This window comes from Daucus carota, chromosome 2 (genome assembly GCF_001625215.2).
Source record: "Daucus carota subsp. sativus chromosome 2, DH1 v3.0, whole genome shotgun sequence".
Lineage (NCBI taxonomy): Eukaryota > Viridiplantae > Streptophyta > Magnoliopsida > Apiales > Apiaceae > Daucus > Daucus carota.
Genome location: NC_030382.2, coordinates 36,547,514 through 36,564,881, shown reverse-complemented (window position 1 = coordinate 36,564,881; position 17,368 = coordinate 36,547,514). Strand labels below are relative to the sequence as shown.

Below are 17,368 nucleotides of genomic sequence, written 5' to 3'. Positions count from 1 at the left end.
AAAAGATATAAATTAGTAGGTAAAATATACAACAACAGTAAAGTAAGAATGAGGTTTTCTTCTTTAACTCAGAATAGTAATAAATACAAAAGAATTTGCGGATATTAAAAGTAGACCTTATTGATATTATTTTAATTTTAAATTTGTAAATTTTAATATTAGAATATATAATTATTTTTATCACTTTCCACGAACACGTTATAAAATCTCCATATAAATTAAAACATTAAATCCTTAATACAAACTTTTTCAAATCTCTATTCACCTTCCCAAAAAAGTCCAGATAATTTTTCTCACATTTTTAATAATAATAAATTTATGAGAGATTAATTTGAATATCTATTGAAGTATTTATTTTTTTTAAATTTAATAACGTCAATATCTAAAATTTTAAGAAAAATATTATCTACTTTTAACGGATGGTAAAGAGACATTATTGGTTGTATTATGTATTTAAAAAATAAAAGAAATAATTCAACTTAAATTAAATGAAAATGCATCATTCTTAACACTCCATTCACGAACACCTTAACGAATCTCTCTCAATTATACCTTGCCATCTTTAACCAAATTATAATCTTCAACCACTTTTAATCATAGATTTTTCATCAAAACCTTATATTTTAAACTATATTTGAAAATAACAAAAGATATTGTGCACAAACCTTTGAAAAAGATATTGTGCACAAGCTTTTGAAATAGATATATAATTCGAATGAAAAATTTTAAAGAACCCCTTAATGAATAGAGTTATAAATATTTTATTGAGATTCTTTTAAGTGTTTTTCTCGTTTAAATTATATTATTCTTAATTATCATTATATTTATTATTATCGGTAGAATCTTAATTAAATTATTACTAATATATATTATATTAAAATTAAATTCGACCTATTTTAGAATCTTAATGTAATGGTTTTTCCTATGCTATGTCCGACATAAAAAGGAATTCTATTTTAATGGTTCTTCTATACTGATATAAATTATTTAATCTATTGTAATGAATATTTGATTAAGATTTTCTTTACTATTTTATTAATTTAATTAAAGATTTTTCAAGCCGTCTAAGTTTAATGCATCAATTTAGCTAATCATTACTAATGTATCAATAAAATATATTCTAAAAAAATTAAATTTAATTAAAAAGTACACATAATTAAAGTGTATTGTATATTCTATTATGATTTTAATTGTATTAGAAAAAATATAATAAAACTTAATATAAAATGATTATATTCAATAATAATATAGTCGAAATATGATACTAGTGAAATAAGTGGTATATTTTTGATAATATTAAGGTAACACTTACTAAAATTTATATTTAAGGAATTTCAAATTTTTAACATACAATTTTTAGAAAATTCTAAATCTCAACTACTTTTCCAAAAAAATGCTATTATGTAAAAATTATAGAAAGAGATATAAAATGTGGATAAAACGCTTTAAAGAATCTCATTTAAAAAATAAAATACATTATGAAATCAAAAAAATTAAAATATGATGATGTAGTTTGGAGGATAATTTAATATATAATTTCTATTAAGTTTCAAAATATTTTTTTTTATAATATTTTCTAATTATAAATTTATTTTTTATGTCAAATGATTTTTTTTTATAATTTATGATTCTTTATAGTTTTTTGATTCATTAATCTCATATGTGTTCGTGTATTCTTCAATTTTTATTAACGTCTCCTTGGAGGAATATATTTTTAAGTTCTACTAAATAAAATAAATGAAAAACTGTTTTGAGGAATATTATAATGAATCTTTTAAAGATCAAAATTCTAAAACTATCACATATGATTTGAGTTAGGATGATAGCAATCAAAGTCATGAATTTAAAATAATATAATTTCTGAAATTATGTGGTTTATATTAAACATGCCATTCTTGAATTATCTGGTTCTATGAGAACACCTATAGGAACATTTATTTGAACAACACATATATAAAAAATTACAACCAATGTTCTGCTATATTCACTATCATTATTGTTTATTCTGATAAAACTGAATGTGTGCAAGTTTCGGTAAAAGTTCATCTAGACAACAAACTCTTATAAGCCATACAATTGGACGATCATTCCACATGTCAGATAACACAATTTGATGAAGCTAAATCTTTCAGGCGCCTAATTTTGTTTTTATCATGCCTGCATAAAAAAGTACATAAACATAAAATACACGATTCTTTATATACTGTTCTCTGAGTATCTGATTCTATTTAATGAATTGCTCAAAAGCACGATAAAGTTCAATTTGAACTCTTCATCAGCAGCTTGGTTTGCAGTGATAGCTTTGCAAAGATCAGAGGGAGTTACTTGATAACAATGCTTTGCCCTTGTTAAATTATTGGTCAAGCTCTTTATCACATCCGTCCTTTCAACAAAAACAATATCTTGTTCGCCAATGGGGGAACCCATGATTTCCCGAACATCTTCCTCATTTATCTCAAAAATACTTTCATTTATCCTTAAGACTGGAGGGTTTGGTTCAAACGACGATAACAAAAATGCAGAAATTTCGACAGGGTATTCCTTTGACTGGAAACTTAATACAGAACCAAACCCAGTAGAAGAAATCCATGATTTCTGATCATCAGATAGCGGGGAGGTTTAAACCTAATCATCGGCTCTCATGTCTGGACAAAGAACACATAAAAGAAAAATAAGAGAGGATTCTTTACAGTGTTCAGTAATCATAACAAACAAGGTGTAATTCTTTACATCAAAATTAACTTGTTTGGTTTATCACACCTTGTTATGAAACAAATCACTGTAAGGATTCAAACCAGAATTCGACCGCGCTTCCTTGTTCCCGTTGGTGTTCACCATCGAAACAGCTTCCCTTTGAGAGCAAGCAAACAAACGATTTTACATGGATAGCTGTATCTGTGACAGCCCTCAGATCCGGGGGTCTGGATCTGGTGCCACGTGTAAATGAAAATACAAGTTAAAACCAAGAAAAACCTTTTTAAAACACTTTCGAAAACGGATTCTGACGTCACCAACAAAAACCCTTCTAAAACACTTTTGAAAAACTGTATTTCGGAAAACCAAATAATTTAAAACCTGAAGGCATTAATAAAAAGTTTAAAAGGAACACTTTAACCCCCTAAAAACAGGATCGCATCCAGGTTACAGCATTGAAATCAGAAAACAACCAACCTGATCTCTAATGTACTTGACCTCTTAGAATCCTTGCCGCTTAGCATCACTCTCAGATAATCCATCTCTAGCCTTAGCTGAAAGGTTTAGAATTGAAAAGCAAGAATGAGCCAAAAATGCTCAGCAAGTTATAGTAGTAAAACAACTTGTATAAAGATAATTTGAAAGGTGAGCTATGAATCGCTCAGCAGTACCGATTTGAATAAACAAGAGATATAATTGAAAAACAGTTTATAAGAGGAAGAGTATAGAAATCATGCATGCTTTGAATATAAAGCAGTAAACCATCATTTGATATAAAAACCATGTATGCTTTGAATGTAAAGCAGTAAACCACTATTTGATATTAAAACCGTGTATGCTTTGAGTATAAAGCCTTAAATCATCGTTTGATATAAAACTGGAAATCACCTTTAACTAGCATGCTTTTAAAACATAAGAGATCATATCATTTTTAAACTCAGGATTTTTCTCTGGCATTCTATAGGAGAATTGAATCTCAAAACGAATTATCAGATATATTCGGACGCTAACAGGTGAAGATAGCTGATCAGTCTATCAACACCGGACGGCGACAAGGCCATCACGAATAAATGTTCCGGAACCTAAAGACTAGCTAGGTCTTTAGCACGCTGGACTAAGGGGTTTAACAATGTGCACTACCCGACTTAGCCTCTTACGCAACCTCATGCTGGGTCGTTATCAAATAACGGAACCTCTTACGCAGCTCCAAATAGAGATATCTGATCCATTTCCAGTTTTCAGTTTGAATCACCTTTATTATCTATCCCCTTTTTAAAATCACTACATGATATTCGTGAATCAATACCATGTCTCTAGAATTTGAATCTCAGAATTTCATCTCAAATTTAGTAATGATAATTACTAAATAATTTCAGAATTTGAATCTCATTCGGGATAGATAATCACAAGTCACTATTCCCCTAAAACCATTTCAAAAGATAAATGAAATCCATAGCAACCGGGGAATACGTAACGTAAAACATTTGATATAAGACATGCATTCTTGCTCTACTTTATTCATATAATATCTGAACCACAAGAGATATAATCAGAAGTACTCGCAGAAATTTTGAAATATGAATATGGACAATTTTCTTTTGAATAAAACCGGAGTATACTTGATCATTCAAATATAAGAGAAAGGTAGGAATACTTGCACTTTCAAATATATAAGAGAGAAATGAGAATACTTGCCTTTGATCCTTAGCTTATACACTCTCAGCTAATATCCTTATCTTATTCTGCTTTCTCAAGACATCCCCCTCAACTATTCCTGATTCTCTGCTATGGCGCTCATGCGATTGCTGCAGCCTGATACAAAATCTTATCTAACTTCAGTCTTGATCCCCAACGTCTGATTCTATCGTCTCGAACAATCCGTAACTACTGAACCGCTATACAACTCTCCCATTTTCTGCCCTTGCTTGGTATCACGCCCTCAATGCTCGATCCTATTATAAGCAAACAGATACTACTTTAGTATCCTTCCGAAACGACTATCCTATTTCTACCCTTTCGTGATATATATATACACAAATATATACATGGCACATTATATAGCACATAACAAGTAGCACACTTTATAGTTTTATAACTTACAACCATCTCTGAATATTATTCAACACGAGAACGCGTTTTAAGTTAATATTTCTACAGAAAATTCGGCATGACCTATTCGTAAATAGGACTATCCCCCTGTTTTCAAATCAATCAAATCAAGCTCTTTAAACTAATTAAAATACTAATATAAAGAAAATCTGCCTCGACATGCAGTAAATCACATAAGAAAAGTACCCGCCCCAACATGCGGCACCTAACACATAATGATAAATAATCCGCCCAGACATGCGGCACCTAAACACATAATGATTGAAAGAAACTAATAGCTTATCTTTAAAACGGAAAGTAATTCAATATTAATACATTATACTATCAAGAATAACACTCTAACATTTAACACGTAGCACTTAGCAGGTATCACATATTTCCATACATTTACTTACCACTTGCCATAATACTCAATTTAGATACTATTCAAATCAAATATATACAAGTTGAATTAAATAAGCATGGCATTATAAATATTTAAGATATCGCATATTTATATTATTAATATTATTATTTACTATTATTACTACTAGTGCAAGTAATAATAATAATAAAGAATAATACTAATATTTATTAATATTCGACATCCTAAAATTTACCAAGTAAACACAGTTTCACACATTAACAGCAACAATAATGCTATGCAGTACTGCTATTACTACCAAATCACATAAATATTATTTATAGATTTTATAGAAATATCACAAATCAGTAACTATGTAAATTTGATTAGTACTCCGATAATTATAGGATACACCCCCGTATAATTTTAAGATCTAAATTTTATTTAAAAATGGGCAGCACCTCCTCTATTTATCGGACTACCAGTCGATATCATATCGACACAACAAGTCCCAACAACCTGTAATAAGTCTTCGAACAATCTAAATAATTAATTTATAACTACTAACTAAATTTTAACTAAACTCGATAATCCATCCAACGAGCCAGCAACCGAAATAATACATAAAACGTATCAGAAATCAGTTTTATGACTCGAGCCGCACACAATTTTACACATTCATGTCTAACCAATTAACGCCCAACTCGGCCCCAGACAATACAATACATATACACACAGCACACACTCTTCAGTTCACACCCACACACAGAGTACACACACTGAACACACACATCACACACCCACCTGCACACACGCACGCGTACTGAGCACACACATACACACTGATTTTACACACAGACACCAGAATCACACTGCCACAATCGCGCACACACAAATATACACGAATACACGCACATAGCTACACACCCAGTAGCCATAAACAAGAAGACAACAAACCATAAAGAGAAGAGAGCAGGGGAGAGGGATGGAGGAAATCGGAGAAGAGGAGCTGCGGTGGACGGCGGCGGAATGGTGGGCGGTGGCCGGAAAAGGAGCGGCGCGGGAGAGTAAAACAGAGAGAGAGAGAGATTGTGAGAGTGAGAGAGAGATTCGGGAGATTTGGGAGGGATGAGAGATTGGTGAGAAAGAGTTTAACGAGAGAGAGGGGTTTGAGAGGAGAGAGATTTGAGCGAGAGAGAGCAGAGAGATTGCGAGAAAGAGAGATGTGAGAGACTGATATTTTTGGTGAGAAAAGAAAAGGAGTTGAACTGATTAAACTGGAGAGGCTGCCACGTATCTAAAACAAATGACACGCGTCCTCTGATCTGGCTGGCTCCGAACTGATTTTGACAATTTAACGAACAAACTCACAGATAAAATGATTCAGATAAATACCAAAATAATTTTAAAAATCTCAGAATAATTAAAAACTAATAAAATATGATTTTCATGATTTTTGGATCATTTTTGAAATTAACAGAAACACCCCAATTGAAACTACACAGAAAATTATTTAGAGCTGAATAATTAACGAAATGTCATTTTATGAATTTTATAAATCTCTAAAAATATTTAATGAAATTATAAAGCGATAAAAATGATTTTGTAAGCGATACACAATTTTTATAGAATTTAAACAGTATAAAATCCATATTAAATAAAAATTGATAACACGACTCAGCAATCCAATAGAAATAAAATACACCGACTCTCGAGAATATAATCACAGCATTTGAAGAAACAATTATATACCAATAGCACAATAACCCAGAGTTTAAATACAAATTTTGAAAATTAATTAAATAGGAATAAAATATTAAATTTTATTCCCTTCCTTGAAGAAAATCACTTTTATAATAAAAAGTAGATTTTAAAAATCCGGGTCACTACAATCTACCCTCCTTATAGGGATTCCGTCCTCGGAATCAGAGAAAGAAGGACACATAATATAATCCACAGAACAAATATACTCACATATAGACCATCTACCATATCAGAAACCACACATTGATCAATTAAATGCCACGTTAATATCTAGACAAATCAAGTCTGTAGTAATCATAATCTAAGTTTAAAATCTAGGGTATTACATTCTACCCTCCTTATAAAGATTCTGTCCTCAGAATCCGCGACGCAATACCGTATCGTCATTCACTATTGATTAATCCTTGGCATAGCTTCAACTTTAGAGAAAAAGGGAGAGTCAAAACTTTCACAATTGCAGACTTCACTTCTCAGAATCAACCTTTGAGAATTTGATTATGAAACAAGATGTTTTCAAGGTAAGTTTTATTTGAATAAAAGAATGACTGAGAGATCAATATGATCCACTGAACTTGGTGTTGCGTGCCTCTATTAGACACCACTAAAGGTAGTTAACCTTCTTGTAATGTACAACACACACAAGTGATGGCGTCCCATCAAACCTCTATCACATAGACAGATAGTCCTTGTGTCCCCTACAGGTAGGGTTGTTCATCTCAGTGGGAATAGAAAATATGAGAGAAATTGGAAATCAGCTAATAATGATCGGCTTTTGATGAATTTATGAAAAGATGTCAAAATCGAATAGATTCCAAAGGTGTTAATTTCAACAAAAAGAATGATCAGAAGTGATACAGGAAATATTTGCATCATGCTATATTTTCAAGAGAGACACTATACCGTTAAAGAGAAATATATTCTTTAAGGAACATCGCTATAAAAGTGATGTTAAACAATTCAGTGAATGGGAAAATATTCAATATAATCAAAAATTTGAGAAGGTATTGCCGAAATTCTCACAGATGTCTTCTTCACTGATTCCTCTAGCTCGTTTCTATTCTAACAATCCTTCTCGATATTCTAATATTCTTGCCGATTCGTAATCGACTCTAAAGATTCCTTTACCTCCATCTACTTTAGTAAAAAGTCCTATCCAGCTTGGCACTTTCAGAAGCCATCTTCCACTTTATACACTCAGCACCGTAGAGCGTTGACGTTCTAGCCTTCTCATAGTACTGTATCGAGTAGTCTAACACAAAATACATATATAAGCTCTTAAACTGAAAACTATGGATTCTCACTCCAACCCAACAAATCTCATACTCATTTTATGTGAATATTTCTAAACAAATAGATGACCCCTTACCAAATTCTCTAAAAGTGGTAAAGACAATAAGGAATATTCTAGACTAGACAGGTTTCTCCACAAGTCTAGCTGGTAATGGTTAATCAGAATTAATCTCAAGATTTAATAGGTTGGAAACTAAAAGTGTCCCATCACGTTTCTCTTGACATCCAACTCACTAGTTCTAGAAATAGAACTAGAATTTAACCCAAAATGATTGTTCTGAATCAATACTCCAACTCAATATCAGTTCTATTGACAAAGATTATAACCAATAGTCTTGCATCACCTCTATATGAGGTTCCACTCAAAACATCTCTAATCACTATCTACATTCTAATTTCAATACTTTGTAACCTGTAGCTCTGATACCAACTGTGACAGCCCTCAGATCCGGGGGTCTGGATCTGGTGCCACGTGTAAATGAAAATACAAGTTAAAACCAAGAAAAACCTTTTTAAAACACTTTCGAAAACGGATTCTGACGTCACCAACAAAAACCCTTCTAAAACACTTTTGAAAAACTGTATTTCGGAAAACCAAATAATTTAAAACCTGAAGGCATTAATAAAAAGTTTAAAAGGAACACTTTAACCCCCTAAAAACAGGATCGCATCCAGGTTACAGCATTGAAATCAGAAAACAACCAACCTGATCTCTAATGTACTTGACCTCTTAGAATCCTTGCCGCTTAGCATCACTCTCAGATAATCCATCTCTAGCCTTAGCTGAAAGGTTTAGAATTGAAAAGCAAGAATGAGCCAAAAATGCTCAGCAAGTTATAGTAGTAAAACAACTTGTATAAAGATAATTTGAAAGGTGAGCTATGAATCGCTCAGCAGTACCGATTTGAATAAACAAGAGATATAATTGAAAAACAGTTTATAAGAGGAAGAGTATAGAAATCATGCATGCTTTGAATATAAAGCAGTAAACCATCATTTGATATAAAAACCATGTATGCTTTGAATGTAAAGCAGTAAACCACTATTTGATATTAAAACCGTGTATGCTTTGAGTATAAAGCCTTAAATCATCGTTTGATATAAAACTGGAAATCACCTTTAACTAGCATGCTTTTAAAACATAAGAGATCATATCATTTTTAAACTCAGGATTTTTCTCTGGCATTCTATAGGAGAATTGAATCTCAAAACGAATTATCAGATATATTCGGACGCTAACAGGTGAAGATAGCTGATCAGTCTATCAACACCGGACGGCGACAAGGCCATCACGAATAAATGTTCCGGAACCTAAAGACTAGCTAGGTCTTTAGCACGCTGGACTAAGGGGTTTAACAATGTGCACTACCCGACTTAGCCTCTTACGCAACCTCATGCTGGGTCGTTATCAAATAACGGAACCTCTTACGCAGCTCCAAATAGAGATATCTGATCCATTTCCAGTTTTCAGTTTGAATCACCTTTATTATCTATCCCCTTTTTAAAATCACTACATGATATTCGTGAATCAATACCATGTCTCTAGAATTTGAATCTCAGAATTTCATCTCAAATTTAGTAATGATAATTACTAAATAATTTCAGAATTTGAATCTCATTCGGGATAGATAATCACAAGTCACTATTCCCCTAAAACCATTTCAAAAGATAAATGAAATCCATAGCAACCGGGGAATACGTAACGTAAAACATTTGATATAAGACATGCATTCTTGCTCTACTTTATTCATATAATATCTGAACCACAAGAGATATAATCAGAAGTACTCGCAGAAATTTTGAAATATGAATATGGACAATTTTCTTTTGAATAAAACCGGAGTATACTTGATCATTCAAATATAAGAGAAAGGTAGGAATACTTGCACTTTCAAATATATAAGAGAGAAATGAGAATACTTGCCTTTGATCCTTAGCTTATACACTCTCAGCTAATATCCTTATCTTATTCTGCTTTCTCAAGACATCCCCCTCAACTATTCCTGATTCTCTGCTATGGCGCTCATGCGATTGCTGCAGCCTGATACAAAATCTTATCTAACTTCAGTCTTGATCCCCAACGTCTGATTCTATCGTCTCGAACAATCCGTAACTACTGAACCGCTATACAACTCTCCCATTTTCTGCCCTTGCTTGGTATCACGCCCTCAATGCTCGATCCTATTATAAGCAAACAGATACTACTTTAGTATCCTTCCGAAACGACTATCCTATTTCTACCCTTTCGTGATATATATATACACAAATATATACATGGCACATTATATAGCACATAACAAGTAGCACACTTTATAGTTTTATAACTTACAACCATCTCTGAATATTATTCAACACGAGAACGCGTTTTAAGTTAATATTTCTACAGAAAATTCGGCATGACCTATTCGTAAATAGGACTATCCCCCTGTTTTCAAATCAATCAAATCAAGCTCTTTAAACTAATTAAAATACTAATATAAAGAAAATCTGCCTCGACATGCAGTAAATCACATAAGAAAAGTACCCGCCCCAACATGCGGCACCTAACACATAATGATAAATAATCCGCCCAGACATGCGGCACCTAAACACATAATGATTGAAAGAAACTAATAGCTTATCTTTAAAACGGAAAGTAATTCAATATTAATACATTATACTATCAAGAATAACACTCTAACATTTAACACGTAGCACTTAGCAGGTATCACATATTTCCATACATTTACTTACCACTTGCCATAATACTCAATTTAGATACTATTCAAATCAAATATATACAAGTTGAATTAAATAAGCATGGCATTATAAATATTTAAGATATCGCATATTTATATTATTAATATTATTATTTACTATTATTACTACTAGTGCAAGTAATAATAATAATAAAGAATAATACTAATATTTATTAATATTCGACATCCTAAAATTTACCAAGTAAACACAGTTTCACACATTAACAGCAACAATAATGCTATGCAGTACTGCTATTACTACCAAATCACATAAATATTATTTATAGATTTTATAGAAATATCACAAATCAGTAACTATGTAAATTTGATTAGTACTCCGATAATTATAGGATACACCCCCGTATAATTTTAAGATCTAAATTTTATTTAAAAATGGGCAGCACCTCCTCTATTTATCGGACTACCAGTCGATATCATATCGACACAACAAGTCCCAACAACCTGTAATAAGTCTTCGAACAATCTAAATAATTAATTTATAACTACTAACTAAATTTTAACTAAACTCGATAATCCATCCAACGAGCCAGCAACCGAAATAATACATAAAACGTATCAGAAATCAGTTTTATGACTCGAGCCGCACACAATTTTACACATTCATGTCTAACCAATTAACGCCCAACTCGGCCCCAGACAATACAATACATATACACACAGCACACACTCTTCAGTTCACACCCACACACAGAGTACACACACTGAACACACACATCACACACCCACCTGCACACACGCACGCGTACTGAGCACACACATACACACTGATTTTACACACAGACACCAGAATCACACTGCCACAATCGCGCACACACAAATATACACGAATACACGCACATAGCTACACACCCAGTAGCCATAAACAAGAAGACAACAAACCATAAAGAGAAGAGAGCAGGGGAGAGGGATGGAGGAAATCGGAGAAGAGGAGCTGCGGTGGACGGCGGCGGAATGGTGGGCGGTGGCCGGAAAAGGAGCGGCGCGGGAGAGTAAAACAGAGAGAGAGAGAGATTGTGAGAGTGAGAGAGAGATTCGGGAGATTTGGGAGGGATGAGAGATTGGTGAGAAAGAGTTTAACGAGAGAGAGGGGTTTGAGAGGAGAGAGATTTGAGCGAGAGAGAGCAGAGAGATTGCGAGAAAGAGAGATGTGAGAGACTGATATTTTTGGTGAGAAAAGAAAAGGAGTTGAACTGATTAAACTGGAGAGGCTGCCACGTATCTAAAACAAATGACACGCGTCCTCTGATCTGGCTGGCTCCGAACTGATTTTGACAATTTAACGAACAAACTCACAGATAAAATGATTCAGATAAATACCAAAATAATTTTAAAAATCTCAGAATAATTAAAAACTAATAAAATATGATTTTCATGATTTTTGGATCATTTTTGAAATTAACAGAAACACCCCAATTGAAACTACACAGAAAATTATTTAGAGCTGAATAATTAACGAAATGTCATTTTATGAATTTTATAAATCTCTAAAAATATTTAATGAAATTATAAAGCGATAAAAATGATTTTGTAAGCGATACACAATTTTTATAGAATTTAAACAGTATAAAATCCATATTAAATAAAAATTGATAACACGACTCAGCAATCCAATAGAAATAAAATACACCGACTCTCGAGAATATAATCACAGCATTTGAAGAAACAATTATATACCAATAGCACAATAACCCAGAGTTTAAATACAAATTTTGAAAATTAATTAAATAGGAATAAAATATTAAATTTTATTCCCTTCCTTGAAGAAAATCACTTTTATAATAAAAAGTAGATTTTAAAAATCCGGGTCACTACAGTATCGACCTGAAAAGGAAAAAAAGATAAAATTTGGAAGTAAGAATCAATCAAGGAGAGTAATAAAGGTAAGTTTTGTAATAAATCCTAATTTGATACAATGAAGGATACGTATAAAAAAAAAATTTGGTTTAAAAGGTTCCGTATCTGCCCTTGTATTCAATTTAATTGTATTTGTACAGTATGTAGAGTATTTGATTAGATCACAAGATCAAGATTGATCCAACGGTCAGAATTCACATCTCTCCCGTCTCTCGCTAGTGCTCCGTCTCTTTTGAACCTCCCCCTATATATATATATATATATATATATATATATATATATATATATATATATATATATATATATATATATATATATGTGTGTGTGTGTGTGTGTGTGTGTGTGTGTGTGTGTGTGTGTGTGTGTGTAGGCACTTGCTCAAATGAGAACTTTCTTAAAATGAGAACCGTGAGAATTTTTGTAATTTATCAAAATCTCATTAATTTGAAGGGCCCCGCCAGGGGCACCTTCACAAAAATGTATATCATTAAGGTCTCCACCTAGCTAGCCGGAAAAAAAATAATCACCGATGACGTGGCAGTGGACTTTTTTTTTGAATTTTTTTTTTTTGACTAGCTAGGAAAAGAATAGTTTTATATACATTTTTTATATTGGGTACCCACTAGTTTGATGTTTAGATTAGCCAAAATATGATAAATTAAGGAAGTTCTCACGGTTCTCATTTTAAGAAGTTCTCACTGGAGTAACCCTCTATATATGTATATGTATATGTAGATATATATTACAGATACATTAACAAATTTGTAGAGAATTTTATTCAAGCATAAATATATCATTCATATTTAGTAAAATTATACAGAAATATATATATATATATATATATATATATTAAAATTATTTTATGATTAAAATTATATTAATATTTTTATATATACAATGTACACGAAAAATACACAAAACGTTTCGAATCAGATATGAGTTCAAATTAGGCACACAAAATTATAACGGACGGATACAGGTTTCACCTTCAAGTACACGAAACACGAAAATGCACGAAACTGAAAGTATACAAAACGAAACGATTGTGAACTCTGCCTGTGTAGCACGACGCAACCCAACCAGTTTATTGTATTTTGTTTGAAAACTGTACTAATATATAATCTGATTATGTATTGATTATATATGATTAATTTGCATTGTCGTATACGGTTCTACGTATATATCGATTTTTTTTGGCATATATTCTATTCCTTATTCAATTAGTTGTTCCAAACTTTAAACTCTCTTCAAGTTTTTCATTAGAGACCTCCACTAAAAATACGATATTTCTTGATTAAGAGTCAAAACATTTAATATAATTTTTTAATTAAATGTAGTTAATCAATAAACAACATACAATCTGTAGTATTTATTGATTACGTAGCTCGTCAACGAATTAGAAATTTTATAATAAGTTAAACATTTTCCGTTTTAGTAGTCGATAAAATAGTTGATCAACAAATGTATTCATTGTTCAACCAATATATATGTGATTAGAATAATAAATTATAAACATTTCAGTAAATTGTTAAAGTGGAATGAAAATCAACATGTATATTAATACTATCAACTTTTAAAGTATAATAATTCATCAATTGCCATTCTAGATCTACAGACGATTATTTAAGATTAAGCTATTAATTACTGTTCTCACAAATTGTCTAGACTAGTCTAATAAATTATCAACGACTATTCAAATGACTTATCTACGACAATTTTTAAACATTACCAATTGACATCAACAACATAGTAAACAAGACAAATGACGGACAGTTATGAAAAACTTAGATAAACTTCAATTTTCAATAATACAATTTTTCTTATTTTATCAAGTTATATAATACATATAATTTAAGTAATTATTTAATCTTTCGATTATCTAAAAAATAAATAAAATCATTAGTTAAGGACGAATAATATATGGAAGATGATCTATGATGATCGTTTTTCGATAACAAGCATTCCGAATTTTTTATAACAGAAATATAGAAATTCTTGAGTATCTAAAGCGCAAATAATCAAAGTGTCGTCTTGCTATTCAAATAAAAAATCATGTGCTGTATTTCTCAGCAAAATTAATAAATAAATAAATTATTATTAAAAGATTTCAAAAGATCCAGATCCGTATAATAATAATAATAATAATAATAAATTTAAATTAATGTATGCAGTCCAAAAATATTTAGTAATACTCCTATAAGATTAGGAAATAGCGGCACTTATTGGGCAGGACCGGCCAAAGTCCAAACTACCTCCAGCAGTCTCTTCCTCTTAACACACATACCATTCCTATAAACCCCTTCTTCCATCACCATCTCCAACAACCTCACATTCTCTCTTTGACCATCTCCACATTCTCTACAATGGAGCTCAGAACTTCTAATTCCAGATTAGGACGTAGCACAAGCAACTCCGTTGTCGAAGTCTTGTACCGAGACACCAGCACTAAATCAGTAACTACCAGCCCCGAGCGCACCAAGGTCTGGACTCAACCACCCTCTAAACATCACTCTAGTAAAGTCCCTGTTGTCTATTACTTGTCTCGCAATGGCCAGCTTGAGCACCCTCATTTCATTGAAGTCCCTCTCTCTTCTTCTTCCTCTGGCCTTTATCTCCGAGGTAGATTATATTTTTTGTCTTTACATTAAAATTTTTGTCCTTAATTTTTGGTTTGTTTTGTTTGATTGTGTTTTATTTATTTGTTTTGTAGATGTAATCGATCGGCTGAATTCTCTCCGGGGAAAGTCTATGGCCACAATGTATTCCTGGTCTTCCAAACGGTAAATACATTTACACTAATATGTATTTCGCGTATCTTATAAATTGTATAGATATTTATTTATATTTTTGTTTGATTCAGGAGCTACAAGAATGGATATGTGTGGAACGATTTGGCGGAAAATGATTTTATCTATCCAACACACGGGAATGAATACATTCTCAAGGGATCAGAGCTTCTGGAGCCTGCAAAACTGGAAGAATCAATGAATTCCACCTCAAAACAACTAGAAATTTCAAAATCGGCTGACGATTCTGATGATTCACCGGCGATTACTCGCCGGAGAAATCAGTCTTGGAGCTCAATTGATCTCCAAGAGTACAAAGTAATCTATAAGGCGGAGTCAAGCGGTGAGTTATCGAGTCAAGCCGCCAACGCGTCGACTCAGACGGAGGAGAGACGACGCCGTCGCAAAGCGAGAAATGAAATCACCGACTCCGGGTTGACTCGGGAGCCAGCCGAGTCAACCGAGTCGACTCGGGAGATTACTGAGTTGACTCGTGACGAGTTCTCTCCCCCAGGGTCAGAATCGAGTACGGAGACGCTTGAAACGTTAATGAAAGGCGATGGTAAAATGATCAAAAGTGTTGGAGGGAGAGATGATCTGACGGCTAATAATCAATCTAGTGGAAGGATGAAAGCGTCAACGGTCCTGATGCAATTGCTAACGTGCGGTTCGATTTCGTTTAAAAATTGTGAAGATCATCCGGGTTTGTCGCTGGTGACGTCACAGTATAAGCGTGGATTGCCACGTGGAGGAGAGGGGACTCCGGTGGGCAAGAGCGCAGGGGAGAATAGCGTGGGCAAGAAGAATAAGGGCGTGTTTGGGAGTTTAGGTAGAGGGAAGGTGAAGATAAGTGAGGATAGGGAGTATTTTAGTGGGAGTTTAGTAGACGAAACAAACAAGACCGAAGTTCCAGCTTTGAAGAGGTCTTCTTCTTACAATGCAGATAGAAGGGGTTAAAATGGTCCTAGCACAGATTTTGTTGTGAGATTAGTCTTGTTATTTTGGGATTTAAATGTGTAATTCAGATTAGCAAATTACTTGCAATGAACTTTCTCTGTAAGATGTTGCTAGGAATGTCAAATTTTAGAACTAATTTTTTCTAATTTCAGTGTAAGTAGTTGAGTCGGATAGGTTAACAGTTTCGACTCAGCCAAATATTCATCAAAATTTTATTTTTTAAATATTTTATCTCGATTTCAATATTTTACTAGACACATTGAAATTGAAAAAGTTCCGCTCAAGTTTCACTATTGCTTTTGAAAATCTGGAAAGTGATGATAACATTTTAAAGGATGGTGTGTGAGTGTAATTTAAGTGGACATGTAACGAGAATTTCTCACAAGGAACATTAAATATTTATTTAATATTTAATTCTGAAATTTTTTAGTTAATTGTGAATTTTTTTACATATTAATATTTATATTGACAAAAAAAGAAGATATTACTACCAAACATGCCACGGACGGAATATATGTCCTTTTTAAAGCTCACACGGGCACCAAGGTGAGTAGTTAATCTGGGAGCAGTTTCTGAGATGCACTAAAGTTTGGTTTGGTGCATTGTTTTTATGAATAGCTACTCCTGCAAGCACAAAAGTCACTTGTTTTGTCCCCACTGAACATGCTCCTTTTCTAGTCTTAATTTTCTAGGCTGTTTTTCTGAAGGAGTAGCAAATCTTTTGGTTTTGCCAACTTGAGTAGTCAAACATCATTTAACAGTGGGTCCAACTCCATCTTATTACTCCAAAAATAATGAAAATACACTGTCTT

The 17,368-nt window shown here is 32.6% G+C and overlaps 1 protein-coding gene and 1 long non-coding RNA gene across 3 annotated transcripts; one reads left to right on the top strand and one right to left on the bottom strand.

Annotated features, from left to right (window-relative positions):
* Positions 1-2,029: 2,029 nt before the first annotated feature.
* Positions 2,030-12,783, bottom strand: LOC108209053 (uncharacterized). 2 transcript variants are annotated; one of them, XR_010288845.1, is made up of 8 exons: positions 11,839-12,783; positions 10,125-10,381; positions 8,907-8,983; positions 6,104-8,662; positions 4,390-4,646; positions 3,172-3,248; positions 2,761-2,851; positions 2,030-2,645 (listed from the first exon to the last, which is right to left on the bottom strand). It is a non-coding gene; the product is annotated as an uncharacterized LOC108209053 (long non-coding RNA). The 2 variants fall into 2 exon arrangements; XR_010288844.1 differs by having other exon boundaries at positions 2,761-2,927; positions 11,839-12,782.
* Positions 12,784-15,041: 2,258 nt separating this feature from the next.
* Positions 15,042-16,702, top strand: LOC108209052 (protein SOSEKI 5). The gene is made up of 3 exons (XM_017379761.2): positions 15,042-15,432; positions 15,524-15,593; positions 15,674-16,702. Exons 1-3 carry the CDS (start codon positions 15,177-15,179, stop codon positions 16,554-16,556), a joined length of 1,209 nt encoding a protein of 402 aa, XP_017235250.1. The 5' UTR covers positions 15,042-15,176; the 3' UTR covers positions 16,557-16,702.
* The last annotated feature ends 666 nt before the right edge of the window (positions 16,703-17,368 follow it).